The sequence below is a fragment of the Physella acuta genome, unplaced genomic scaffold (assembly GCF_028476545.2).
Source record: "Physella acuta isolate Inbredline_101_S28 unplaced genomic scaffold, ASM2847654v3 ptg001264l, whole genome shotgun sequence".
Lineage (NCBI taxonomy): Eukaryota > Metazoa > Mollusca > Gastropoda > Physidae > Physella > Physella acuta.
The window spans coordinates 97,501-125,000 of NW_026732779.1; the positions used below are offsets into that span (position 1 = coordinate 97,501).

Genomic DNA, 27,500 nt, shown 5'->3' on the forward strand with positions numbered 1-27,500 from the left:
CCCGTGAGCACTATGACGCCTACGTTCAAGGCTTTCATACACCACACCCTGGGGCGTACTGTGCTGTAGTGTGGTGAAACCCGTGCACAGAAAAATATGATCCAAGAAATACAGCGCAGGCATTGTTTACATTTAAATAACTCAGCTTTAGTAAATAAGGTCACGCGTCTAAGAATATGGGATTAGTAACGCATTGATGATACCCACTTAAATTATTGCGTGAGACTTACGTCTAAAAGCTCGACAATGCTCAGGGACGGGTATGCTAGTAACTTATGTTCGAAAGTTATCCCTTCGAAAAAATAGTTATCTGACTAGGGCGCATAAAATAAAGTTCTAAAAGAAAAAGCTTAACATTCGTGCTTAAAATGTAAAAAGAATTCTAATAGAATTTAATTTATTTTATTGATGTGATAAAATATAATCACAACTAGATATGAATACACAGAGTCAAATGATGTATTAAATAAAACATTACCCAGGCATGTTCCCGAATCACACGAATGACAGCATGACTGATAAAGTAAAAAGTAAAAAGTAAAAATATAAATTATATTATCGAATGTGTAGATCTAGGCCTCTAATAATATGAATAACTAAATTACTGATTATTTTACTAACAAAGACAAGGAATAAAGTATCGATTGAATGTTAAATGTTAAACAAAATTAAAAGTTCCGAAACTCACACATCCAATGAATTTCAGAAAAAAAAGAAGTATACAAAAGTATATATAGAGCGTCTGAAGACTCCAAGTTGTAGTATGAATGTTTATAATTCTAAATTCAAAATATATAAAAAACACTTACCATGAGATACAAAAAAATAACGATGATGCATAAGGTTGAGGTGGTGAAAATGTGATCGTAGTTGTTGAAGGCCATAATGCAATGGCAAAATCAAACTACTACTTGTTTCTATAAAATTTCAGCAGTTTGATTCAAAGTGTAGTTAAACGGTCTCAAAGCAGTAGCAGTTGTCGTTTTCTATCGTGGTAAGATGATATAGATCTTTAGCTATAGCTATAAGTAACATTGGCAATAAATGGAAAAAGATGGAGTTGCAACAAGCATATATCTCTTTATATGATACGTGGCAGTTTAGTTTGGGTGCATATCAGGTGTGTGCTGTTATTGTGAAATGATACTATTTATTTCTCCCTAGAATCTTGCTTTCCTTACCGAAGGTATTTTATAACTACACCAAGCTTATCACAAATACTCAAAACATAAAACTGATAAAAATATGTGTTGTAAAATGGTATAATTGTTATAAGTTTATACAAAGGGATTCTGGTCATTATTTACTTGGTTCTTAAAATTGATCGGTACAGATTCCTCTTCACCTCTAATGCTTGCTGTAGGATATTTTACTGGTCGGATAATTAATTCACACTTTTTACTACTAAATCAATTGGATTCAGAAAACAACAGTCTATTTTCTTAATCGCAACTGTGTATAATTCAGTTATGCAGTTCAAAAAGAGTTCCCCACCCTCTACCCTCTTTATAGCCACCTAAGTGACGGCACGACTACATCCAGCTACACATTAGTTTCTATGTGTATTTGAATCAGGCCTTTGTGCAGATCTTTTATGGAAGATAACACTATCCCCTTCCAAAAATAAATATGAAAATAAACTAATTGGTACACACAAAAGCGGATTATGATCGTTATTTTAATGATCTTTTAAAAATAGTTTTAGAATAAACTATTATTATTGTTTATAATCGATCTCTCTAACTGGTACATTCAGGATTTTAATTGAAATAGATGTTTGTTCTCTATTTAAATAAGACGAGAAAATGAAACTATCAACGATTCCTTACTTTAATCATTACTTGACTTTTATCGATTGTTCATCTTGCTGTACTTGAAACATGACCTTGCTACAGGTTTAAAAGAAGTCTTATGAGAATAGCACGTATATATACTTCAGTTTTGATTTATAGATTGAGAACATTGCCAGAATGAATTGGTTTTTGGAATTCAGATTTCAACATTGTTCTAAGTAAAAACATCTGTGACATTTTTTTTGGCTTTAGATTTTGAAAACCTTCATTACATGTGTAGGCCTACTTGGCGCATCAAGCGGTAAAAATCGATACTTAAGTTCTGATACCCACACTAACAAAATTTAGCCTTAATAGTTATTTAAATTGTATAGGGACTTACCTTTGGTAAATAAGCCTTCTCTTAATTACAAAGGCCAGCACATATTGTTTTCTGATAAATGTCACGACTCGAGAAAAATGCTTTGTTACTTTAGAAAAACTTTGAGGTTCAAAACTTTTAAAACAGCTATACTACCCAAGTCGCTTTAATTTTGTTGTGTGTAATCTGCTTATATATTTCAGATACAGATAAGTCGTACCGGAGTACGAAAAATTTCATTTCACTGCAACCGATTTGAACGTGAATGTAGAAAACTTTAGATCAATTTTTTAAATACTCTCGCTGGTAGTGTTCTGTCGTTGTTATATCCCTTTAAAAAAAAACAGCAACTGAGAGCTTAAAAAAATAATACTTGATTTTCTTCAAAACATTATATAGAGGTCTGGGGTTAAGTTCTTGACGTTTATAAGGAGATAGAGAGGTGAGGGAAAGCGGACGATTACTTATTTCAACAAGTTTGTTTTCATTTGTTAATTTTATGTAAAAGAAGGTATATAAAAATGTTGCACCTTTACGAATAATATAACATTTATGAACACGTCTATTAGTTTTATATCACAATTAGTCTGGATTATTTATTAAAGTATGCTTAAGCCTCCTATATTTTTTAAAAATAAAACAGAAACTGTAAAATATCTTACAGCACAGTCTGTTATCAGTAGGCCTACTTGATGAATGAACATTGTGACAAGGGACAGCAGTCGAGTGACTTACAACACACATTAGACTCCCTTCATGTACACTTGTTATCTTAAACTGAGTGGTTTCCCCTGGGTAGTTGTGTGTACAGTGCACACCTAAACCAGGAAGCAGCCAGTGTAAATCTTGTCTTTGAGTTGCCCGATGAAACAACATACATAACCTAGCTAAACTAATGCACTGAATACACAGGTGCGATAGTGTAGACTGTAGAAGGTTTTAAAAATAGCTAACAAGGAAGTGATATTCAAAATAGTCTTGTGGATCTCAGTGATTTATAAATGAAACAGCTCACTTATTTTATAGCAGTATTAGATGTAGTAATTAGCTTGTCGTCCAATTAAGAGACTGAAAACAACCTTTGCACCAAATTCGATTCTGAGCTATTTTCAGCGGTAACCAACCGACATTAACAACAATTGCAAAATACAAAAAAATAAATAAAAAACTTTCTTATTTTAAAATCATTGTAATTAAAAAAACATACATTTCTAGTATAAGTGATTTTATTATATTAAACATTGGTGACCCAAAAATTTAGCGACACAGAGGGAAAGGCAGAATTTTCAGCCCAGATCTCGTTAGCAGGAAATTACATGAAAATGATATTTTTTCATTTTTCAAACGAAAGTAATAATTTAAATCGATTTCTCTAAAACATTAATTAAAAGCTAGTTAACTTACTTTATATGACATTTGGTTTCTGCTAATAATAAAATTTAATTTATTTAATATGTTTAATTAAGGTGGTTTAAAAAAAATATTTGATATAGTTATAATATTAATACTTAATATTATGTATATATATATATATATATATATATATATATATATATATATATATATATATATATATATATATATATATATATATATATATATACGTTATTGTCAGAGCCCGTAGTGCGACCAAAGAATGTATTTGCCGGCTCGCTTAGCAAAGCTCGAAAAACTTAGTACTGACAGCGTTTTTCAGACATTGGCCGACTAATATGCGCACCGTCCAATATCGGCTCCACTATGATTGCATTTTTATCATTCTGGCCGCAGCTTCATTGTATGTAATGTATAACTCGGCTCATGTGTGTAGTATATTGTATATACAATGCGACATGGAACAAACGGGCCGTCAAACTATTAGGCAGACTGGCAACACCCCCCCCCCACACACCTATCTTAGTTTCCAAAAACAGTATAATAGGGCTACTATTGTATGTTACAGCATCTTCTATGCTGATGTGACCTACCTAGGTCTGGTAATGTTTTATTTTTACATTTTGTTATAATACCATATATGGTTTGTGGTGCAATGACCGGTTTTTTCCGCTGTCTTACCAAGAGAGTCTTAGACTCAGAAATTTTCCATCAAGATCTGATTGATTGATTCAGACCAGATGATCACCCCAACCAATGGCCATATGAGTTGAAGGTGACCTTCCATGTTGCCTAAGTCTATAAATAGACTGCGCACAGGCGTCTCGAGGCAATTACTTGACCAGACGTCGTTGATCAGACATAAGCCCTGTGTGTTGCCGTTTAGTACTAATACTAAGTTGTTAAGTAGCATAACCATATATTACTTGTGGTGAAGTAATTCTTTATGCTTATAGCAGTGTTGTGTATACGGTGGTGATTTTTCTGAAGTGTTAAAAGCTGTGATAGTGTATCATATTGTTATTTCCCACACATTGTAAGTTGGGTTTTGATCATTCTGTAAATCCATTTTATTCTTGTATAAATCTAGTGTTCTGCCACGACTTTGTACTCTTATTACAAGTTATATGCAGATTAAATGTATTGTTGGCATCAGTAGTTTCTCTAGTGTTTCCCCTAGACATTAAGTACGAGTCCTAGTAAAATTACTGTGTTGGCTTTCTTTTATTTAGGCTTGTCGCCATCTGTGTGTAATCAGTTAAACGAATCCGGGAGCGTTCGCCATCTATCTGGCTGATAGATTGGTGTCCGTTACACTGACAAGGTGAGACAATCTTCAAGGGAAAAAATCAAAGACCGTCAGCGTCACCGTCTACGTGCAACAAGATGTAACTTTCAAAAGACATCGCCGCGGTGGATGGTTACCTTGTGAGGTATGAGTCTGTGTGTGGGTGTATAAGTTTATGCTTTTGAGTGTATGAGTGTGTGTGACTGTGTGTACAAACGCTGTGAGGTTTGAGTGTGTGTGTGAGTGTGTGTGACAAAGTGTATAAGTTTATGTGTATGAATGTGTGTGAGTGTATGTGAGTGTGTGTGAGTGTGAGTACAAACGCTGTGAGGTTTGTGTGTGAGTGTGTGTGAAAAGTGTATAAGTTTATGTGTATGAGTGTGTGTGAGTGTACAAACGCTGTGAGATTTGAGTGTGTGTGAGTGTGTGTGTATGAGTGTATACTTTTATGTTTATGAGTGTATGAGTGTGTGTGAGTCGCTTTATTATAAAACATCAATACTAAATGCTAAAAATTGTAGTTGAAAACAAACGCTTGCAACCTTTTTTCAAATGAACCCCTAAAGTTTTGAACATTTTTTGTGAAAGAAATGTAAAGACACTCAAGTGAAGTATTAAAAAAATCAAAAACAAAATTCTAGCATGTTTTTACCATTTTGTGAACTTTTATTTTTGTTTGCAAAAACCTGAAAAACGTTCATAGACCATATAACTTTATATTACTTCTAAATAACTGTGAAAACTAAGGGATAATAATTATAATGCTTATCATGAAGGGGAAAGTTGTGATTTATCAGTTTATAATGTTTAGGACTGCGGTATTACCAAGAAATTTTATTTTATCAATAGAAGAAATTGGCTGAAGTAGACTACTATTTTATTTTTACTTACCAAGATTCTTAGAGTTTGGAAAGTCTGCAAATGTGTATGTTATTTATCTTAAAAATTATACCAATATACTACCACACAGTTTTATAGCTTTTCTATTTTCATGAAAAACATTAAGAAAATAAATATTTACTTTGAAATATTCAATGGAAAAGCTAGCACATATAGAACAATAACAAATACAACCCCTTATTGTTTAAACCTTAGAGGAAAAAAATCATAAAAATCGTTTTAATAACAAGCTTTTATGTAATAATGCACTAAAAAGTAGAAAATAAATTATACACTACTATTTAAATAACTATAAAGAAAAGCGTGGTTCACTTTAGTATCTATTGAATACCTTTACTAATATTTAGGAAGAGACCCACGCTTTTATTTGTAGTTATTTAAATAGTAGTGTATAATTTTTTTTTCTCCTTTTTAGTGCATTATTACATAAAAACGTTTTTTTTATTAAATCGTTTTTTTATTACATTTGTTTTAGTACCTTACATGTTTTTATTTGCAATATAGTTGCATCACTAAAAACCATTGCGCGCCTATTGAACGTGATGACGCGCTATTGAACGTGATGGCGCGTGTGGAGTAATTAGATAGAACTGCCTACTAATGTGGTCAAATTTTTAATTAATTCATAAAAATATAATCAGGCGACCGATTAAGTCAAATTGAATGTCATGATGCATTGTCTTCATGTCTTGACCCACATACCAATTACGAACCGATTCTGTCAGTTAGTAGTGCCTTCATTTTCGCTCGGGCATTTCAATCTAGACAGGCAGACTAACGACTGACGATTGACGAGGAAGTGAGTTACATAAAAGCTTGTAAAAATATTTAAAAAACGCACTTAAAGTGTCATTTTCCAAGTATTATTTCCGCTTTTTACATGTTTAACTTATAAAACGAAATCTAATTTCCTCTTAGAAAGCCTTCAAAAAACATATTTAAGCTAAACTAGTTCGTCCCTCGTGTTGAAATATTTTTTTTAAATTCATAAAAACATTTTAATAACAAGCTTTTGAGCTAAAAAAAAAGAAAGTAATGATTTTCATTTAATATAATAATGAACTTCTATTTAAATAACTAAAACAATAAAGTCAAATTTGATGTCAGATTCCATCGTCATCGGGTTTTGACCAAAGTGCCAAGATTCAGAGAAATCTGTCGGTTAGAAGTGATCGAAATGATGCCTAGTATGCGGTTGGGAGTAATACAGGCTTCAGTCTAGACTTTTGCCAACTAATACGAAGATCAGGTTTGATTTGGTTTTGTCTTATAAAAAATATATTGTTAAAGTTGACAGCGTTGGACACAAGATTGTTATTTAATAAAAAATTTAATGAACATATTTTGTCATTGATAATTTATTTAGGGGTGGGTGGGGGCTCCTCTCGAACATCTACCGCCCCCTCGAAAGAAATATAATCTACATAGAAAATATACACAAGAGAGATACTTGGCGGGTCTCAAAAAGGAGCAGAGAGAAAAAATATAGACCTTCATGAACACATGGCTTAGACAGATTTTGAAATTGAGGTTGCAGTACAAAGTGAGGACTATAGACGGAATATAGACAGGAACCTAGTACAGTACAATTAAGAAGAAGAAAGTGGCGATGGGTGGGACACACACTGCGAAAGGTCACTTATATGTGACACGATAACCCAGAGAAAGCAAAAGAGGAGGCTGCAATAGTAGTTGTCGCATTGTTATAAAAATTACGGTGAAATCACCTATGATAGCTTGGTAGACTATGTGGCTATTTGTCTATGGTCAACATTGGCAAATGTCATCAAAGGGATACACTGATCAATATTGTTTTAGTAGATTCAGATGAAAAAAACTGATGCAAAAAGTGCTATTGTAATGTTTGGGCATTCTATACAACTAGCCGTCGGTTAACCGTTACACGTGAATTATAGGCCTATATATGTTAATGTTATGCTTGTTTGAGAAAATATTTAATAAAAAAAACTTATTAGTTTAGTATAAAAACTCATTATTGGCATAGATTCTAGATAGAGCTAGAGTCTAGATCTAGAATCTAAGGCTGGCTTAAGTCTAGTTTTTCCGTAGATCTAATTCAGTGTTTCTTCCTGACTTTTTTTTCCGAAGGGGGAGCGGGGGCACTTACAATTTTCAAAGGGGGGGGGGGGGGAGGACTAAAATTTCCGGAAGGGGGAAGGGCGGACTCTGTTAAAAGTATATATTTTCTATAAAAATTTCATTTTATTCTGTTAGACTTTCTTTGGAGCCCCCCCCCCCCCCGAAACGATGCCTTGATGAAACTATTCTCTATATCTAGATCTAGATTTTAAATAGATAAAGTAAATTTTAAATTTTTTTAAATGGAAGATGACGCCACCAGTTTTGTGTTCTTTCATTAGTTTAAACATGTGCCATGTGACGTCATTGTTTATTGCGTTCTTGTCACGACAACCTACATTTTTAGTTAGAATTAATGTGTTTCCACATTCAAATATGCCTTTATTTTTATTTTTCTTCTTTAAATAACATTTAGTTTATACATTTATAACATCCACCATATTATTTTCAACAAAAGTCCGTATCTTTAAGTTCTTCATATAGCGCTGAACATACTGAAGACATTGCCAAAAAATATTGCGGACACAGAGAGAGAGAGAGAGAGAGAGAGAGAGAGAGAGAGAGAGAGACAGACAGAGACAGAGACAGAGAGACATAGAGAGAGAAGTGCTCACATGGGTTTTTATATATTAGGATACCTGGTCTGTAATGTAAATAAGACTAAAAATTTTGGGCAGTGAAAGACTAAAGGTAATATTTTCAACACCTTTCCCCCATTTTGTAACTCTACCACCCAAATCTATTAGTGACCCCACCTCCATTACACTGTCCCGCATCTTAGGCCTCATTCATTAATTAAAACTCTGTGTTATATTGATGTATGTGGTTATGTTAAAAATAAGATTAAACATGGACGCAATTTAAAGATAAAAAATTGCTGCTATTGAATTTATTTTGTTTCTACAAAACACACAAATACAAATATAATTCTTACTAATGAAATAAATACACGTCTTTTATATAAATTACAAACATGTACATTAAAAAAAAAGTAATAATAAATATTCTTATTTTAGAAATCAACAAAAATGATGAACAAAATCATAATTTCTATTGTCTGAAACAAAGAGATGAAGAAATACTGAGGTCATAAAACATGCGTTTAACAAGAATATCAGGATGTTTAAACATCACTGGATAAAACACAATGACAAAAAGAGAAAACCTTTATTTATTTATTGTTTTGGATATTTTATTAAGTCATCTTTTTTTTTTACTTTTAATATGTGTTAGAGAGAATAGTTTTAGGAGATTATGGGCATATTATGCAATTTTAAACATTTCATTTTAATATCTGAAAATTCATTCACCTAATTTTTAATCAATTCCAAAAACAGTAGGCCCTATAATAAGACATTTTATTTTCATTAACTTAATGATAAGTACTTTTTAGTTTTAGCAGCTTTCACAAGAAACCGCAATACTTATCTATACACACATCATTTTTCAAAACTACATGCAATAAAAAAATAATAGTTTTTGTCTTGAGGAATGAATTTGTTGTCAGTTTACTTTTTTGAACTGCACTTTTAACATGTGGATACATCTTAAATCTTGCAAAAGCTTAATTAATGTAGTCGGGTATTTCATCATAGACATCTCCATTTCTTGCTGGCTGGCTGACTTGATCTGGTTCACTGATAACTGGGGTCATGTTTTCTGTTTTACAACAGAAAAGATCATTTTAAGATTTTAAATTAAGATATTTTGTAGAATTATGAATTCTTTCAGTCACTACCATTTCAAAATTTTCTTGACATAATGTTTATCAAGTACACAAATCCTTTTGAGTCAACTTTAGTTAATATGAAATATGTCTTTGTATTAGGCGCATTTCAAATAAGACCATATATTTTATATGTTGTAAATTACCACTTCATTTACTATAAGAGATTTAATTTGATATGATTCCATTTCTTGAATAAGATATGGGCTATATCTAGCGCATAAAAGAGACAATCAATAAGATTTCAAAATTTCCAAATTTCAAACAGTTTTACAAACATACCATTAGACACACCATAAAGGTGATCATCTTGAAAAGTTCTGCTTGGTGTGTTGTAGCGAGGTTCTTGTCTCCTCATAGCTTCTAACTTCTTGTTTCTGAGGTGTCGATTTATACATATAGCAGCAACAATGATTATAATAATAATACATGGAAGTCCAATTCCTAAACCAATGGCTAGTGCTGTGTAGTTTACCTCTTCACCTGCTGATAAGGGTTAAATAAGACTTTAAAGGTTCGGGAAATTTCAATTGAATAGAAATAAAGAACAAGTTCTTTTAAATAAAAAAAACGGGAAATAAATTGAATAAAACCGTAATGGAACAAAACATTAGCATTGAAAGATAATGAAAATTTAGAAATTGATACTTATAGATAAGAGGGATATACTTAGGGTTAGGGACACGGTTTGGGATAAGGATAGGAAAAGGACTAAAGATAGGCCAATATGGTTAGGTAAATAGATAGGAAGCTAGATTAGTTGACGAGGAGGGTTAAAATGAAATGATCGGAGGATTAAATAATCAAGCGGTTGGATGTCCAAAACCCGGGCGTAAAGGTTGGAAATGCAAACAAAATTTTGACAAACTGCAAATAAATTCAGAATAAAATTATTTTGATTATATAAGACAGTCAAAAACAACAGGAATAGCTAGAGACCAGCAGGATAATTCACAGCCACAGACATCGAGATAAAAATGTTTTGATAAACATTATAGGGTCGATGAATTGAGAATTATTTTTGTGGAGCACAACTCATATTTGTTTGGTAACTAAATAACCTTAATCTTCCCATGCATGTATTTGCGGTTATAAGTGGTATATAATATCAACTAAAATATTGGTGGATATAAGTTGTATCAAATGATCGTGGTGGGGTATGCCACAAGTTTTGGAAGACATTAAGTCTTAAGTAGTAGTACAATGTGGCGCGCAAGTAGGCCTAATCCATCTCACTAACAAAACATTTTTATTTGATGTAAACTTTATATCAAATCTTCAATTCACGATGTTTCTTCGTTTTTATTTATTTTGCTGTGTACATGGGAGCTTTTATTAAATAGAAAAACTTACAAGTCCAAAATGCAACTGAAACATTTGTATTTAGATCAGGATAGTAACTGTTTGCAGGAAGCGTAGAAACGATCCACAAGGTGTATTGTTGTCCAGGACTTAGACCAGTGACATCTCCACCAGTAGAACTTGCTGTAATTGGGGCTAAAGAGCCAACTTGTATTTTATAATTGACATTGGCAGGGATTCCAGCGTTTATTGACCAGGTTATGTAGATGGAGCTGGTTGTTCTACTTTGTACAGATGGAGTTTGTACTTGGAGCTGTGTAACTGGTGTGAATATAAAGTAATGTCAACCGAACACTCTTTTAATGTTTACATTTATCTCTTCTAAAACCATGAAAGCTATAACCAAGCATTGAATAAAAAATATCTTACTTGGAGTACATCCGCTGGTTTGTGTATAATATAAACCATCTCGACAAAGACACTTTTTGCCACTATTTTTGTAGTCTATACATGAAAACAGTTCTTCACAATCAAAGTCTGTACTACATTCTTGGCTATGCACTTTCACTGAAATGTTTATGAAACACATTTGCCAAACGTTCAAAAAAAATTAGAGACGTTTTACACCTTTAGCCGGCAGTCTCAATTACTCTTTCTTCCTAATAAACACATTAGGTCTGCATGGATTTTTCATTGTTTAAAATTAATTTATGAATAGGGCAAGTTTTAGGGTTATGGCTTCCCCTACGTTAATAATACGTTTTTTGAGTGAGTGGCGTATTTACCATGAGGGTGAGGGTGGAAATTGATGGTGTAATTGCAAGAAGGTAATGGACGAGTAGGGGGTGTAAGTTACAGGATGCATTTTTTAGAATCATAGTGTCTGAGTTAGGGAAAGAAATACTGAAACTTTTCTTAATGTGCTCTTAAGGAGTTATTTCTTCGCACAAATTATCTAAACTAAATAATTTTTAAATCTTTTAATTGTAACTTCCATAAATAACAATATATGTGATGCTACATTTAATCTTTAAATATTTAAGATACAAATAAATAAATGCCTAATTATGTTATACCCTTTTGATTTTACTAGTGTATAGAATCTCGTAGAATGCCATTTTAAACGAAGAAACGTAGAAATATAACAAACTATAAAATTGCAAACAAAGTCCTGCTTGAGATATCTTAGTTATACGGCCTTTATTTGTTTTTATCAAATCGTATGTACTTTATATTGAAAAAAAAAAATTCATAAAAAACGTTTTAATAACAAGCTTTTATGTAATGATGCACTAAAAAGTAGAAAATAAATTATAGACTACTATTTAAATTACTATAAAGAAAAGCGTGGGTCACTTTAGTATCTATTGGATTCCTTTACTAATGTTATGGAAGACACCCACGCTTTTCTTTATAGTAATTTAAATAGTAGTCTATAATTTATTTTCTACTTTTTAGTGCATCATTACATAAAAGCTTGTTATTAAAACGTTTTTTATGAATTTTTTTTCAGTACTTTACATGTTTTATCTACAATAGAGTTACATGACTAAAAACCATTGCGCGCCTAATGAATATCACGTTCAGTAGGCGCGCAATGGTTTTTGAACGCAGCCATTACGTGGTCGTGATGGCGCAGCTATTGATGACGCGTGTGGTGTGGTTGGCTAGACATGCCTACTAATTAGGTCCAAATTTTAATTAATTCATAAAAAATCAATTAGGCTTCCAATTAAGTCAAATTTAGTTTCAGATTGCATTGTCTTCATGTCTTGACCCACGTGCCAACTGTGAATCGTATCGGTCAAGTAGAACTGTCCGAATTTTCACTCCTGCGTTTCCGTCTAGACTGACGACAGACAGAGGAAGTGAGTTAAATAAAAGCTTGTAAAAAAATTCATAAAAAACGTTTTAATAACAAGCTTTTATGTAATGATGCACTAAAAAGTAGAAAATAAATTATAGACTACTATTTAAATAACTATAAAGAAAAGCGTGGGTCACTTTAGTATCTATTGGATACCTTTACTAATGTTAAGGAAGACACCCACGCTTTTCTTTATAGTTATTTAAATAGTAGTCTATAATTTATTTTCTACTTTTTAGTGCATCATTACATAAAAGCTTGTTATTAAAACGTTTTTTATGAATTTTTTTTTCAGTACTTTACATGTTTTATCTACAATAGAGTTACATGACTAAAAACCATTGCGCGCCTACTGAATATCACGTTCAGTAGGCGCGCAATGGTTTTTGAACGCAGCCATTACGTGGTCGTGATGGCGCAGCTATTGATGACGCGTGTGGTGTGGTTGGCTAGACATGCCTACTAATTCGGTCCAAATTTTAATTAATTCATAAAAAATCAATTAGGCATCCAATTAAGTCAAATTTAGTTTCAGATTGCATTGTCTTCATGTCTTGACCCACGTGCCAACTGTGAATCGTATCGGTCAAGTAGAACTGTCCGAATTTTCACTCCTGCGTTTCTATCTAGACTGACGACAGACAGAATGACGAGGAAGTGAGTTAAATAAAAGCTTGTAAAAAATTCATAAAAAACGTTTTAATAACAAGCTTTTATGTAATGATGCACTAAAAAGTAGAAAATAAATTATAGACTACTATTTAAATAACTATAAAGAAAAGCGTGGGTCACTTTAGTATCTATTGGATACCTTTACTAATGTTAAGGAAGACACCCACGCTTTTCTTTATAGTTATTTAAATAGTAGTCTATAATTTATTTTCTACTTTTTAGTGCATCATTACATAAAAGCTTGTTATTAAAACGTTTTTTATGAATTTTTTTTTCAGTACTTTACATGTTTTATCTACAATAGAGTTACATGACTAAAAACCATTGCGCGCCTACTGAATATCACGTTCAGTAGGCGCGCAATGGTTTTTGAACGCAGCCATTACGTGGTCGTGATGGCGCAGCTATTGATGACGCGTGTGGTGTGGTTGGCTAGACATGCCTACTAATTCGGTCCAAATTTTAATAAATTCATAAAAAATCAATTAGGCATCCAATTAAGTCAAATTTAGTTTCAGATTGCATTGTCTTCATGTCTTGACCCACGTGCCAACTGTGAATCGTGTCGGTCAAGTAGAACTGTCCGAATTTTCACTCCTGCGTTTCCGTCTAGACTGACGACAGACTGTCGACTGACGACTTACGACAGAGGAAGTGAGTTAAATAAAAAGTAGAAAATAAATTATAGACTACTATTTAAATAACTATAAAGAAAAGCGTGGGTCACTTTAGTATCTATTGGATACCTTTACTAATGTTAAGGAAGACACCCACGCTTTTCTTTATAGTTATTTAAATAGTAGTCTATAATTTATTTTCTACTTTTTAGTGCGTCATTACATAAAAGCTTGTTATTAAAACGTTTTTTATGAATTTTTTTTCAGTACTTTACATGTTTTATTTTACAATAGAGTTAAATGACTAAAAACCTTTGCGCGCCTACTGATCATCACGTTCAGTAGGCGCGCAATGGTTTTTGAACGCAGCCATTACGTGATGGCACAGCTATTGAATGAAGGTGATGACGCGTGTGGTGTGGTTGGCTAGACATGCCTACTAATTCGGTCCAAATTTTAATTAATCCATAAAAAATTAATTAGGCATCCAATTAAGTCAAATTTAGTTTCAGATTGCATTGTCTTCATGTCTTGACCCACGTGCCAACTGTGAATCGTGTCGGTCAAGTAGAAGTTTCCGAATTTTCACTCCTGCGTTTCCGTCTAGACTGACGACAGACCGACGACAGAGGAAGTGAGTTAAATAAAAGCTTGTAAAAAAGTAGAAAATAAATTATAGACTACTATTTAAATAACTATAAAGAAAAGCGTGGGTCACTTTAGTATCTATTGGATACCTTTACTAATGTTAAGGAAGACACCCACGCTTTTCTTTATAGTTATTTAAATAGTAGTCTATAATTTATTTTCTACTTTTTAGTGCATCATTACATAAAAGCTTGTTTTTAAAACGTTTTTTATGAATTTTTTTTCAGTACTTTACATGTTTTATCTACAATAGAGTTACATGACTAAAAACCATTGCGCGCCTACTGAACATCACGTTCAGTAGGCGCGCAATGGTTTTTGAACGCAGCCATTACGTGGTCGTGATGGCGCAGCTATTGATGACGCGTGTGGTGTGGTTGGCTAGACATGCCTACTAATTCGGTCCAAATTTTAATTAATTCATAAAAAATCAATTAGGCATCCAATTAAGTCAAATTTAGTTTCAGATTGCATTGTCTTTATGTCTTGACCCACGTGCCAACTGTGAATCGTGTCGGTCAAGTAGAACTGTCCGAATTTTCACTCCTGCGTTTCCGTCTAGACAGACTGTCGACAGACTGACGACAGAGGAAGTGAGTTAAATAAAAGCTTGTAAAAACAACTTACCAGTCCAATACGTTAAAGTAACATTTGTATTTCGCTCACGATAGTAGCTGTCTGCAGGAAGTGTAGAAATGATCCACAAATTGTATTGTTGTCCAGGACTTAGACCAGTTGCATTCCCTCCAGTAGAAGTTGCTGTTACTGGGGCTAAAGAGCCAGCTTGTATTTTATAATTGACATTTGTTGAGCTACCAGAGTTCACTGACCAGGTTATGTAAACAGAGCTGGTTGTTCTACTTTGTACAGATGGGTTTTTAACTTGTAGCTGCGTAACTGGTGTGAATAGAATATTATTTTACCATTTCGATGCAATTTGTAATCGCTGCAACAATTTAGACTTGTGACTAACAAAGTATTGTATTTACCAGTTTCATGTACCCATTTTAAAGTGAAAAGCCTAATGTTTTTTTTATTAACAATAGCTTAAACAACATTGTTTTATTTTTATATGTATTAGTCACGGTTGCTTCACACCTACGATGCTACTGGTATTTTTTAACGACCCATAATTGATACTCTCAGAGTCCAATTAAAATAAAAATTTTGCGCCTCTATAGTATACTGGGTAGATAAGATATATAACATGTACCAATACAGTCGCTAAATAGAATGCTTCATGCATTAAAAATAAAGAACAACTCGTAAATTGCATCTTTACAGTTCGGTGATGGTAAAAATTGTCCATTTTTATTACATGCACATAATCATCCTCTTCACGTTAGAACATTAAAATATCCGTATATCAATTCCATTGGAATTATTTGCTGTTTATTTTTTACTAAAGATACGTATTTGAAAAAACGTCTTACCTGAATAGCAACTATTTGGTGACGTGAAATAATTGCTTTCAGCACATAAGCAACGTTTGATATTATTTGTGTCATTTCTGCACTCCAATGGTGCTGAACATTCTTCATTTCCAATACATTGTACACCATGGAATTTCACTAAAACAAATAACAGAGCTGTAAATAATTTTTCATTTTGATTCTTCAAAACACTTTGAACCTTTGTTTAAACCAATTAATAATTGTCTATCAGTTGTGAATTATATGAACTGTGTAGTGCGTGCAATTTCATATATTATGTATTCTTAGCATACACATATGTTTAATGCAATAAAGATATATAAAAAAACGGAGCGGCATCCTTACGTTTTGATAAAAACGTCTCAATTAACACATATATCAATTTTGGAAAAAATATTTACCACTTCTAAATTTGAATATATTTACTCGTTTTTTTAATAGTTTAGAGTTGTTAAGCTGAACTGAAATTTTAAAATGAAATATATACATACAACAGAAAAATCAACGAAAGCAATCAAAGATTTAAAAAAAAAGAATCTGAGAATAAATGTGTGATGTAAAACACCTCACAGAGAGCTAAAAGCCTAAGTATAATTATTAACACACTTTATATCAAAATTCAAATGATAAATTCCCCTATTCTGGAGTCAGAGATAATGTAAGTTTTCGTGTGCTTGATGTTGACAGAAGTCACCTTGATCCATGAATTATCCTGCAGTTGTTATGAAAAATAAAGGCGGTTTCTAAAAGCTAGGAACAAAACAAGGTGTAGCTTATAAATGAGTTCTAAAATCCGCAGAAAATTATGCCCACAATGGCATCCATAGACGCAATTGTCTCCATCAATTACTGGTCGGCAGTGAAAGTTACTTACTTACTTAATCCTGATCACTCCCTATGGAGTCTAGGGCAGCAACTTTAATCTCCGCCATTCCACTCTGTCTTGGGCGAGCCACTTTAGTTCATGCCAGCTCTTGCCACTAGTCTGCACTTCTTCTTCCATCTCTCTCCTCCATGTTCCCACTGGTCTTCCTCTCTTTCGCTTTCCATGCGGAGTCCACTTCAGCGCCATGTTTGGGAGTCTTCTTTTGTTCATGCGTAGACCATGGCCCAGCCATCTCCATCTCCTCATTCGAACTTTGAAATAATGTCGTTTAAACCTGTCCTTCTTCGTATTTCCTTGTTCTCACTTTATTCTGAGGATGCGTTGGAGGGATCTTCTTTCAAAGCCTCTGAGTCGGCTCTCTACTTTCTTGTTAAGTTTCCATGACTCTGCAGCATAGAGGAATACAAAACGTACATTAGACTTGTAGATTCTTATTTTAGTTCTCTGCTGCAGTGAGGATGATTTCCAGATCTTAGCAAGTCTATTGAAAGCTTGTGCTGCCATTGCTATTCTGGTGGCTATTTCTTTCTCCACGCTGCCATTCGCTGATATATAGCTGCCGAGGCACTTAAAGTCTCGACCTCTTCTAGCTCTGCTCCATTCGCAAAAGTCTTGAGAGCACTTTTGGTTTTTATTTGCATTAGCTTGGTTTTTCCGGAGTTTATCTTTAGCCCAACGCTTTTAGCAATTTACTCTATTTTTTATGGTTTTTGCTTGGATGTCTTTTTGGGCATGTGGGAGTAAAGCCAAGTCATCAGCAAAGTCACAGTCCTCCAGGTGGTTGGTAAGTTCTCAAACAATTCCTCTTGCCTTATCCTCAGTTGCTCTTCTCATAAGCCAGTCTATTACCACCAAAAAGATGACAGGTGAGATGACGCAGCCCTGTCTGACTCCTGTTTTACCTTGAACCATTCACTTTGCTGATTTTCATGTCGCACACAACATTGTGTCATAGTACATGTCCTTAAGTATGTTTATGAATTTTCCTGGAAAGCCATATAGCTCTAGTATTTTCCATAGTGATGGGTAGTGAATGCTATCGAATGCTTTCTGGAAATCTATGTAGTTGATGTAGAGAGACGAATTCCACTCCAGGGACTGTTCCACTATAGTGCGCAAGACAAATATTTGGTCGTTACATGACCTGTTGGCTCTGAAGCCAGCTTGTTCTTCACGAAGTATTCTATCAATTCCTTTCCTCCTTCTTTGTAGTAAGACTCTGCAGAAGATTTTTCCTGGTACTGATAAAAGGTTAATGCCTCTCCAGTTCTCACAAACATTAAGGTTGCTCTTTTTGGGTAATTTGATTATGATTCCCCGTTTCCAAGAGTCTGTGACTTTTTCTTCATTCCATACTTTATTGAACATCCCTGATAGAGTTTCTGCGCCTATTTTTGGGTCTGCCTTTAGCATCTCTGCAGTGATTCTGTCCTCTCCTGGAGCCTTATTGATTTTTGTTTTTTGGATAGCTTCTATTATTTCTTGTTCTAGGATGGGTCCTCTATACATTTCAAAATGTAGGTTTATGTCAGTGAAGTTAGTAGTTTCTTCTGGATCTGGTCTGTGTAGGGTCTCTTCGAGGTATTCAGCCCATCTTTTCAATTGATGTTTCTCCGTTGTAAGAACTTTCCCGTTTTTGTCCTTGATAGTAGATGATCTATTTGCTATTCCACCTGTTAGAGTCCTGATGATCTTGTAGACTGTGCTGCAGACAGCAGAACAGTAAAAGTTAACACTCAATATAATTACACCATTTCCATGTGGGCCGATCACCCCATACCATTTCGCGAACAGGTTGGCCAAGTTCCAAAGTGTAATTAATTTTTGGCTTTTGTCCGTCAATGTAATGAGGTATTGGTCATTTCCCGATTTGGCCGGCCAGTTCCCTTATTGTCCAATTTTGCTCTTTGGCCGTAACATATTCATACTAAACTCGATAATACTCGGCTCAAGTTGAGGCGCTGGAGATGCAGGCCATTTCTAAATTGTTGTGTTGATTAATAAATTAGTGAAGATTCATCACACAATCTCAGGGAAGACAGAATTGTGGATAAGAGTGAGGAAATTATAAAATCATTAATCTTGCAGAAACGTCCTAATTGCTTCTCTTCTGTATTGCATAAAGACAACTTCTTTGGTCAAATATTTAAAAAAATCTGCATAACGCATATGGAATTTTTTGACTATAGTCTATCCAAATAGTTAAAGATCATACTCTAAACTGAGATTCATCAAGAATCGATTGTTAAAATAAATGTGTGTTTCTCGCCTTGAATATTTTAACTCTAAATCAGTTAACTGAGTAAAATGAATAATGACACACATAATAACCAATGGTACCCAGCGTAAAGAAGTTGCTGATACTAAATCCCTGTTACATTTAGTCTACCGGATCATGTATTTAGTAGGTTACTACAGACATCGCATAGTACAATTTAGCTGACTAGAACTACAGAGTTCTGCGCCTGTTTTAAATTAGAAAAGTTTAGCAAAAAAAACAAACAACAACGTAGTTATTAATAAATTAGAATGATCTGGTCAATACCATAGATCATATAAACAATATGCGAGGATCAGCTGCAGTATAGCACAATAATTGTGAAATTATTTAGAAAAGCAGTGTAAACCAGAGGCGTAGCGCGGGGCGGGGGTCGAAAGTTTGAGGCGGAGGGGGGGGGTGCAAATCGAAAGTTTGTCCCCGGGCGCCGGGAAGGGTCGCTGCGCTTCTGGTTTAAACATTATCACACGTTTGCAAAACACAAAAACTAATTTACCGCTTTTTTCCCCCTACTTTTCTTGTGAGATCTCTCCCTATCATGTCGATTAATGATGAGCATGTGTACTTCACACTGCCCACTCAGAAATGTTAGACTGTCCTAGTGCACATAGAGAATATGAGCTTAAGAAGGGGGAGAAAAACTTAAAATCTCTTTCTTTAACTAGCTCTGAGTTTGAAGATTACATCAGGTTTTAGCACGTCTGATCGAGCCCGATGGAATACATTCGCGTATTTTTTAATATTCCATTTTCTTTTTTCTGTATTATTTAGATTAACTTATTTTTTTACAAAAAAATTGTTAGTATAATAAATTCATTGCCCACTCTTGCAGTTCACCTTGATTTTAATAAGTAAGTAAACTTTTATTACAGGCCTTAAACTGTGTGCATTGATCTGTTACGTATCGGACCTGGTTTTTTTACTCATTACTGCATGTTGTATTGGCTATTGCAGTAATAACTATTATTTAATTACTTTAGAATTGTTATCCTATATAGGTATCAACAATCACTATGACATCCTGTGTTAGATTTCACTTTATCATTTATATTTGTCATAATTATTTAAATAATATAACTTAGATTTACTATTAAGCCATTTATAGTCTGTAAACTATTTGTTTTTATTTTAGACTTAAATTTTTAAAGAGCTTATTAACATATATTGCTAGTTGTAGTCATTTTAGAAATGAATAATTCAAATAGCATTCGATCTATTAAACTGAAAATAGTTTAGTATGGTAATAAAATCATATAAATGGGTCTAAAAAAAACAACAACAGAGAAATATGTTTTACTTACCCTCAGCAGGAGTTGAAAAACTTCCTATTGTTTTTTCGCTAACGTATCCAACGATGTTTTGAGCTATTATTTCATACGAGTAGGTTTTCAATGGAGTCAATTCGTACGATACAACAGATGGTGTACTGCTGGTCATTAAACCAGTTAAGTTCTTAACACCAAATGTATAATTAGCCACATTGCCCTCTGATGCTTCAAAATAAATCATGTACTCATATGGTCCATTGGTTGTTGTATTTGGTAGTTGTATAACATTATAAACTTTTCCTGGCTTTGCGGGATCTGCCAATTAACATAATTATTATTTCTATCGATGAATATCCCAAATTTAAACATGAATACTTCTCTATAAATTAAATTCAAAATAAGATAAAAGAAAGGAACAGAAGCAATATATATATATAAGCAACCTAAAATTATATATATTGACACATTGGTAAAACAATAGCGGAAGTAGTCTCCCCTAAACTTTATCGTATAATGTTATTCAGTACAGGGTGGCACTTTCGTGCAGAAAAGTGAGAAAAGTATAGAAAAGTATTTTATTGATTTTTTTTAGTACTTAGAATCTACATTTTAAAAACAAATTGGATTTATCTACCCTAAATTTTCTTGTATATTCCTTTTCTTTAAAAATGTAATAGAATCACGTTAAAAAATGGAAAATTAGTGCTTTGTAAGGTAAATGTTGATTAGTTTTTAAAAGGTGATCAAACATCTAATTCAACCAAATGTCACAATGAATAGTCAATGAGTCTAGACCTACGTGAAAGGTATTGAAGACATTGGTCCAGTAGAAGTGATGTTTTATTTACAAATAGGAAATACCGGAAATAGGGTAAATTAAGACTTCCGTTCACTGGAAATCTCTCTTCTTCCTCTTCTTCGTTCTTAATTTTTAGTGTTGGGAGGGATCGAGCCTTGTCTGCCAGAGGGTTTTTTTTAAATTAATCAACCATGAGCTTTGCCGACTCAACCATGCTTCCATCACAATTAAGGATTACGTGTCAACTGGTTATGCGCCATTGTGGCCATTGACTCCGGTTTCAGCCTGCTTTTCTTTTTGGATTTGCTTCCATAGCCTTTGTCCAACCAAGAACAAACTACAAGGCAGTAGTTGTTTGATTTTGGAGTTGTATCTCCTAGAAGAGTGGCTGTCCCCAGCTAACGAGCCTCATCTGCCTGAGGGTTCGAACTCGAGACTTTTCAGTTTAGCAACCATGAGCTTTTACCGACTCGAACACGCCGAAATCTCTCAAAATTGGAGAGAATTAACTGGTGGCCGGAAAGAACCGCAACGGAAAAAAGCGCAACGGAAAAAAGCGCAAAACAAAAAGCGCAACGGAAAAAAGCGCACACGGAAAAAAGCGCAAAGAGAAAAAAGCGCAAACAGAAAAAAGCGCAAAGAGAAAAAAGCGCAAAGAGAAAAAAGCGCAAACAGAAAAAAGCGCACACAGAAAAAAGCGCAAACAGAAAAAAGCGCAAACGGAAAAAAGCGCAAAGAGAAAAAAGCGCATACGGAAAAAAGCGCAAAGAGAAAAAAGCGCACACAGAAAAAAGCGCAAAGAGAAAAAAGCGCACACAGAAAAAAGCGCAAAGAGAAAAAAGCGCACACAGAAAAAAGCGCAAACAGAAAAAAGCGCAAACGGAAAAAAGCGCAAAGAGAAAAAAGCGCAAACAGAAAAAAGCGCAAACAGAAAAAAGCGCAAAGAGAAAAAAGCGCAAACAGAAAAAAGCGCAAACGGAAAAAAAGCGCAAAGAGAAAAAAGCGCATACGGAAAAAAGCGCAAACAGAAAAAAAAAAGCGCAAACGGAAAAAAGCGCAAACAGAAAAAAGCGCAAACGGAAAAAAACGCAAACTGAAAAAAGCGCAACGACAAAAAGCGCAACGGAAAAAAGCGCAAAAAAAGAAGAAAAAACGCAAACAGAAAAAAGCACACACAGAAAACTGTTCACACCGAAAAATGCACAAAGAGCCATTTTCGCACAAAGACCTCTAAGGACTAGATGACACATTTATACATGATTATTAGGGCTGCTGTGAGAGTGTTGTGTTTGACCTGACGCGATATACTACCACTTAAAGCATACCACTACCATGTGCATTCACATCACCACGATACAGGCGATAATCGCTTGACACAACGTCTATTTTTTTCTTGTTCACTATTTATTCAACGACTATTCTCGAATAAATAAACATAAAACTATCCTTGATATTGGCATTACACGGAGTATCTCGTACATGCTCCCTAGTCCCAAGCTTGCATTCTATAACAACCCGTTTCTATCGCAAAACTTCACTCTCTTTCTTCCGAGTCATCAAACATGCATTCGCTATATCTCTCGCACCAACATTCATTCGCACAAAAATACCCTGATAAAACACACATCATAATCATTATGTATTTAATATTATTTCATCATGATGTACCTATATCTACCTACCTACCTACCCACCTACCTACCTACCTACGTACCTACCTACGTACCTACCTACCTACGTACCTACCTACCTAAGTACCTACCTACCTACCTACCTACCTACCTACCTACCTACCTACCTACCTACCTACCTACCTACCTACTAACCTACCCAATATATATATATATATATATATATATATATATATATATATATATATATATATATATATATATATATATATATATATATATATATATATATATATATATATACACATATATATATATATACATATATATATATATATATATATATATATATATATATATATATATATATATATATATATATATATATATATATATATATATGTATATATGTATATATATATATATATATATATATATATATATATATATATATATATATATATATATATATATATATATATATATATATATACACGGGTAGGTAGGTGGGTTAGTTGGTGGGTTCGTGGGTAGGTAGATTTTTTGGTGGGTGTGTGGAAAGATGTGTGTGTGGGTAATTAGGTGGTTGGGTGTTTGCGTAGAAGAGAGTTTTATACAGACATCAGTTCGGGGTTGGGGGGGGGGGGGGTCTCGGCCCGAAGAGAGTCTACCGTCTACCCCCCCCCCCCCCCTTCCCCCCGAACTAAATGGAATTTATATTTTTAGATTATGCACATTTCCTACTGAGCCAATAGAGCACTACATCAAATAGTTAATCAGTTTAACAATGTAGACACCATTGAAGTAGGTCCGAGTCAAAGCCTGGTGTTATAATAAAACTACATCTCTCTTTGTCCATTATGCTGTTCAATACATGCTTTGGTTGGTGTTAGGATTGTTACATATAAGTATTTGCGTAGATTTAGAGTAGCGTCCTATTTGTTTACATGTTTTCATTACCCTTCAAACTATAGTCTATTTTAGTTATATTGAGATTAAAGAATGTAAATAAATAGTACAAACAATTATGTAGCATAGAAATGATTGGTATGGAAGTGACATAAAGCGCAGAAAACTTAGAGGTTAGGTAGGGAATAAAAGGTGGGGTTAGGAAAGTTTGGGGGTCCATTCTCTAATAGGCAGTCTATGTCTCGTTCGTACTATCAAACAATAAAGACGTTAATTGTATACAGACTTCGTGTTGGTTAATTGTCGACCCTGTCCTCACCTCACAGCACAACAGTTGGGTGACGCTTTCTGTAGTTGTTTTTTTCTCGACAGTAACTTAACAGCTTTTCCGAGTTCTGTTATTATAGTTTTGGCTAGACAGTTTTCTGAAATCAATTAATTCACAACTGTTTTTTGCAACAAAAATGTTATTTGTGTTGCAATAATAATTATTGTTTTAATTCCATTCTATATGATCATTCTCTTTTATTCTAATAGTAAAAGATTATTAAAATTCATATCTAACACAGCTTATCAACATCTCTTGTTTTTATTTTTGAAGTATAACTACTGCAAATAAATAAGATGATTTGTGTTATAATGTGACGTCATAAGCTGACTAGTGAACAACGTAAACACGCTTTTCAATTCACTTGGACAATTTTAAGAATACAGCGTCCATAAAATGTTGAGATAAAGAAATCTTTTCTTTTGCCAGCCAGTGCAAATATATTCTAGAGCCGATATAATAACCATGTCGGATCATATTAGTTAAGTTTAAAGCATAAGCATATAGAGTCACTTCAATATCCCACTAAATCAACTTTAAAGGTTAGTAAAACTTGCAGAATTAACAAATCAACACGAATGTTTGAACAATACGCATATAAGATGCTTGAGATTCTGTGTGCCGAAGAAATGCCTGGATGAAAATCTGATCTACACAAACACCCAACCACCTAATTACCCACCCACAAATCTTCCCACACACCCACCAACTAACCCACCTACCCTTGTATATATATATATATATATATATATATATATATATATATATATATATATATATATATATTAGGTAGGTTGGTATGTAGTACGTAGGTAGGTGGGTACGTAGGTAGGTACGTAGGTAGGTATGTAGGTGGGTAGGTAGGTAGGTAGGTAGATATAGGTACATCATGATGAAATAATATTAAATACATAATGATTATGATGTGTGTTTTATCAGGGTATTTTTGTGCGAATGAAAGTTGGTGCGAGAGATATAGCGAATGCATGTTTGATGACTCGGAAGAAAGAGAGTGAAGTTTTGCGATAGAAACGGGTTGTTATAGAATGCAAGCTTGGGACTAGGGAGCATGTACGAGATACTCCGTGTAATGCCAATATCAAGGATAGTTTTATGTTTATTTATTCGAGAATAGTCGTTGAATAAATAGTGAACAAGAAAAAAATAGACGTTGTGTCAAGCGACTATCGCCTGTATCGTGGTGATGTGAATGCACATGGTAGTGGTATGCTTTAAGTGGTAGTATATCGCGTCAGGTCAAACACAACACTCTCACAGCAGCCCTAATAATCATGTATAAATGTGTCATCTAGTCCTTATAGGTCTTTGTGCGAAAATGGCTCTTTGTGCATTTTTCGGTGTGAACAGTTTTCTGTGTGTGCTTTTTTCTGTTTGCGTTTTTTCTTCTTTTTTTGCGCTTTTTTCCGTTGCGCTTTTTGTCGTTGCGCTTTTTTCAGTTTGCGTTTTTTTCCGTTTGCGCTTTTTTCTGTGTGCGCTTTTTTCCGTTTGCGCTTTTTTCTGTTTGCGCTTTTTTCTGTGTGCGCTTTTTTCTCTTTGCGCTTTTTTCCGTTTGCGCTTTTTTTCTGTTTGCGCTTTTTTCCGATTGCGCTTTTTTCTGTTTGCGCTTTTTTCCGTGTGCGCTTTTTTCTCTTTGCGCTTTTTTCCGTTTGCGCTTTTTTTTCTTTGCGCTTTTTTCCGTTTGCGCTTTTTTCTGTTTGCGCTTTTTTCTGTGTGCGCTTTTTTCTCTTTGCGCTTTTTTCTGTGTGCGCTTTTTTCTCTTTGCGCTTTTTTCTGTGTGCGCTTTTTTCTCTTTGCGCTTTTTTCTGTGTGCGCTTTTTTCTCTTTGCGCTTTTTTCCGTGTGCGCTTTTTTCTCTTTGCGCTTTTTTCCGTTTGCGCTTTTTTCTGTTTGCGCTTTTTTCTGTGTGCGCTTTTTTCTCTTTGCGATTTTTTCTGTTTGCGCTTTTTTCTCTTTGCGCTTTTTTCTGTGTGCGCTTTTTTCTCTTTGCGCTTTTTTCCGTGTGCGCTTTTTTCCGTTGCGCTCTTTGTTTTGCGCTTTTTTCCGTTGCGCTTTTTTCCGTTGAGGTTCTTTCTGGGAACCGAATTAACTAAATAGTATCTTTTACTTTTTTTTTTTTTAATAACGACAATCTAAATGAAACGGTATTCAAAATATCGGTACATTAGAAACCAGAAGTAGAATAAAGTACCAGGTCCGGCTATTAGAGGTTACCCAAACATTGAAAGTAACTAAATGACAAGATCCTAAACTTATATATGAAATTTCCTCTATTTAACTCAAACAGTAGCCTACTCAAGTTATAGTCTTAACACGCAAATAGAGTTAAGTACATCTTCCGGTAACCGGAAATCGTTCAAAAGTTGATACTGAACTACAACTTTGATATAAAACCTATACATAAAATTTAATCAACCTAACTGAAACGGTACTACAGACAGACATACAAACAAAATTGCAAAACTAAGTTCAGATTTGTGTTAATCGTCGAGATTTGTAAAAAAATCGCTTTTGATTTTCTGCACTATTACAACATTTCACTAAATATAATTAAAATATGGCCGATTCTAGTCGGAATAAGATACGCATGCGATACGCATGCGCAATGGGGAGAAACTACGACTTAGCGGCGATGTTTTCGATGGTACTGCGCATGCGTCTGTTTACAACCGCAGAACCCTAATACCAACCCTAATCCTATCCTTAACCCTATCCCTAATCCTATCCCTAACCCTAATCCTAACCCTAGCCCTAATCCTATCCCTAACCCTAACCCTAGCCGTAATCCTAACCCTAATCCTACCCCTAAACCTCATTCTAGCCCTAACCCTAGCCATGGGTCACTGCGCATGCGCAGAACTATCTTTTGCCGAAAAATCTTATTCCGAGTAGACACTTCGTTAAAATATTATCATTATATAATTTTAGAAGTGAATGGCAGATAACGCAACTTACAAGTCACTAAAGGAGGAAAATATACACTGGAACTTAGATTATTATAGTAGCTGTCTCTTGGTAAATCAGTTCTTATCTTCAAGCTATATACAGTTCCTGGGACAAGATTAGTCAAAGTTGCTTCAGAAGCTCCAGAAGACACGTTTACTAACGTGACTAAGCTGGTTGCATTAATGATGGCATAAGTAGCATTGGCTCTGTGTACAGCAGCAGCCCACCAGCGCAAATTGACGCTGTGTGTTCCTATTGTGGTCCATCCTGGATATCTAACCTGTAAGTAGCTCACTAATTTTTTTTTTAAGTGAAAGTGTAAAATAATCAATGAGTTTATTTTAATAAGCAAATAAA

The 27,500-nt window shown here is 34.1% G+C and overlaps 2 protein-coding genes across 2 annotated transcripts in view; both read right to left on the reverse strand.

Annotated features, from left to right (window-relative positions):
- LOC131957764 (uncharacterized) overlaps window positions 1-1,891 on the reverse strand; it is a 21,766-nt gene extending 19,875 nt beyond the window's left edge. The window contains exons 1-3 of the mRNA XM_059322533.1: window positions 1,830-1,891; window positions 810-986; window positions 479-515 (exon numbers count right to left, since the gene is read on the reverse strand). Of these exons, the coding sequence (XP_059178516.1) occupies window positions 479-515; window positions 810-884 (112 nt within the window). The 5' untranslated portion in view covers window positions 885-986; window positions 1,830-1,891. The remainder of the gene's footprint in view (window positions 1-478; window positions 516-809; window positions 987-1,829) is intronic.
- A 7,047-nt stretch (window positions 1,892-8,938) lies between these two features.
- LOC131957762 (uncharacterized) overlaps window positions 8,939-27,500 on the reverse strand; it is a 25,197-nt gene continuing 6,635 nt past the window's right edge. Inside the window, exons 4-6 of the mRNA XM_059322530.1 lie at window positions 10,896-11,165; window positions 9,825-10,028; window positions 8,939-9,475 (exon numbers count right to left, since the gene is read on the reverse strand). Of these exons, the coding sequence (XP_059178513.1) occupies window positions 9,381-9,475; window positions 9,825-10,028; window positions 10,896-11,165 (569 nt within the window). The 3' untranslated portion in view covers window positions 8,939-9,380. The remainder of the gene's footprint in view (window positions 9,476-9,824; window positions 10,029-10,895; window positions 11,166-27,500) is intronic.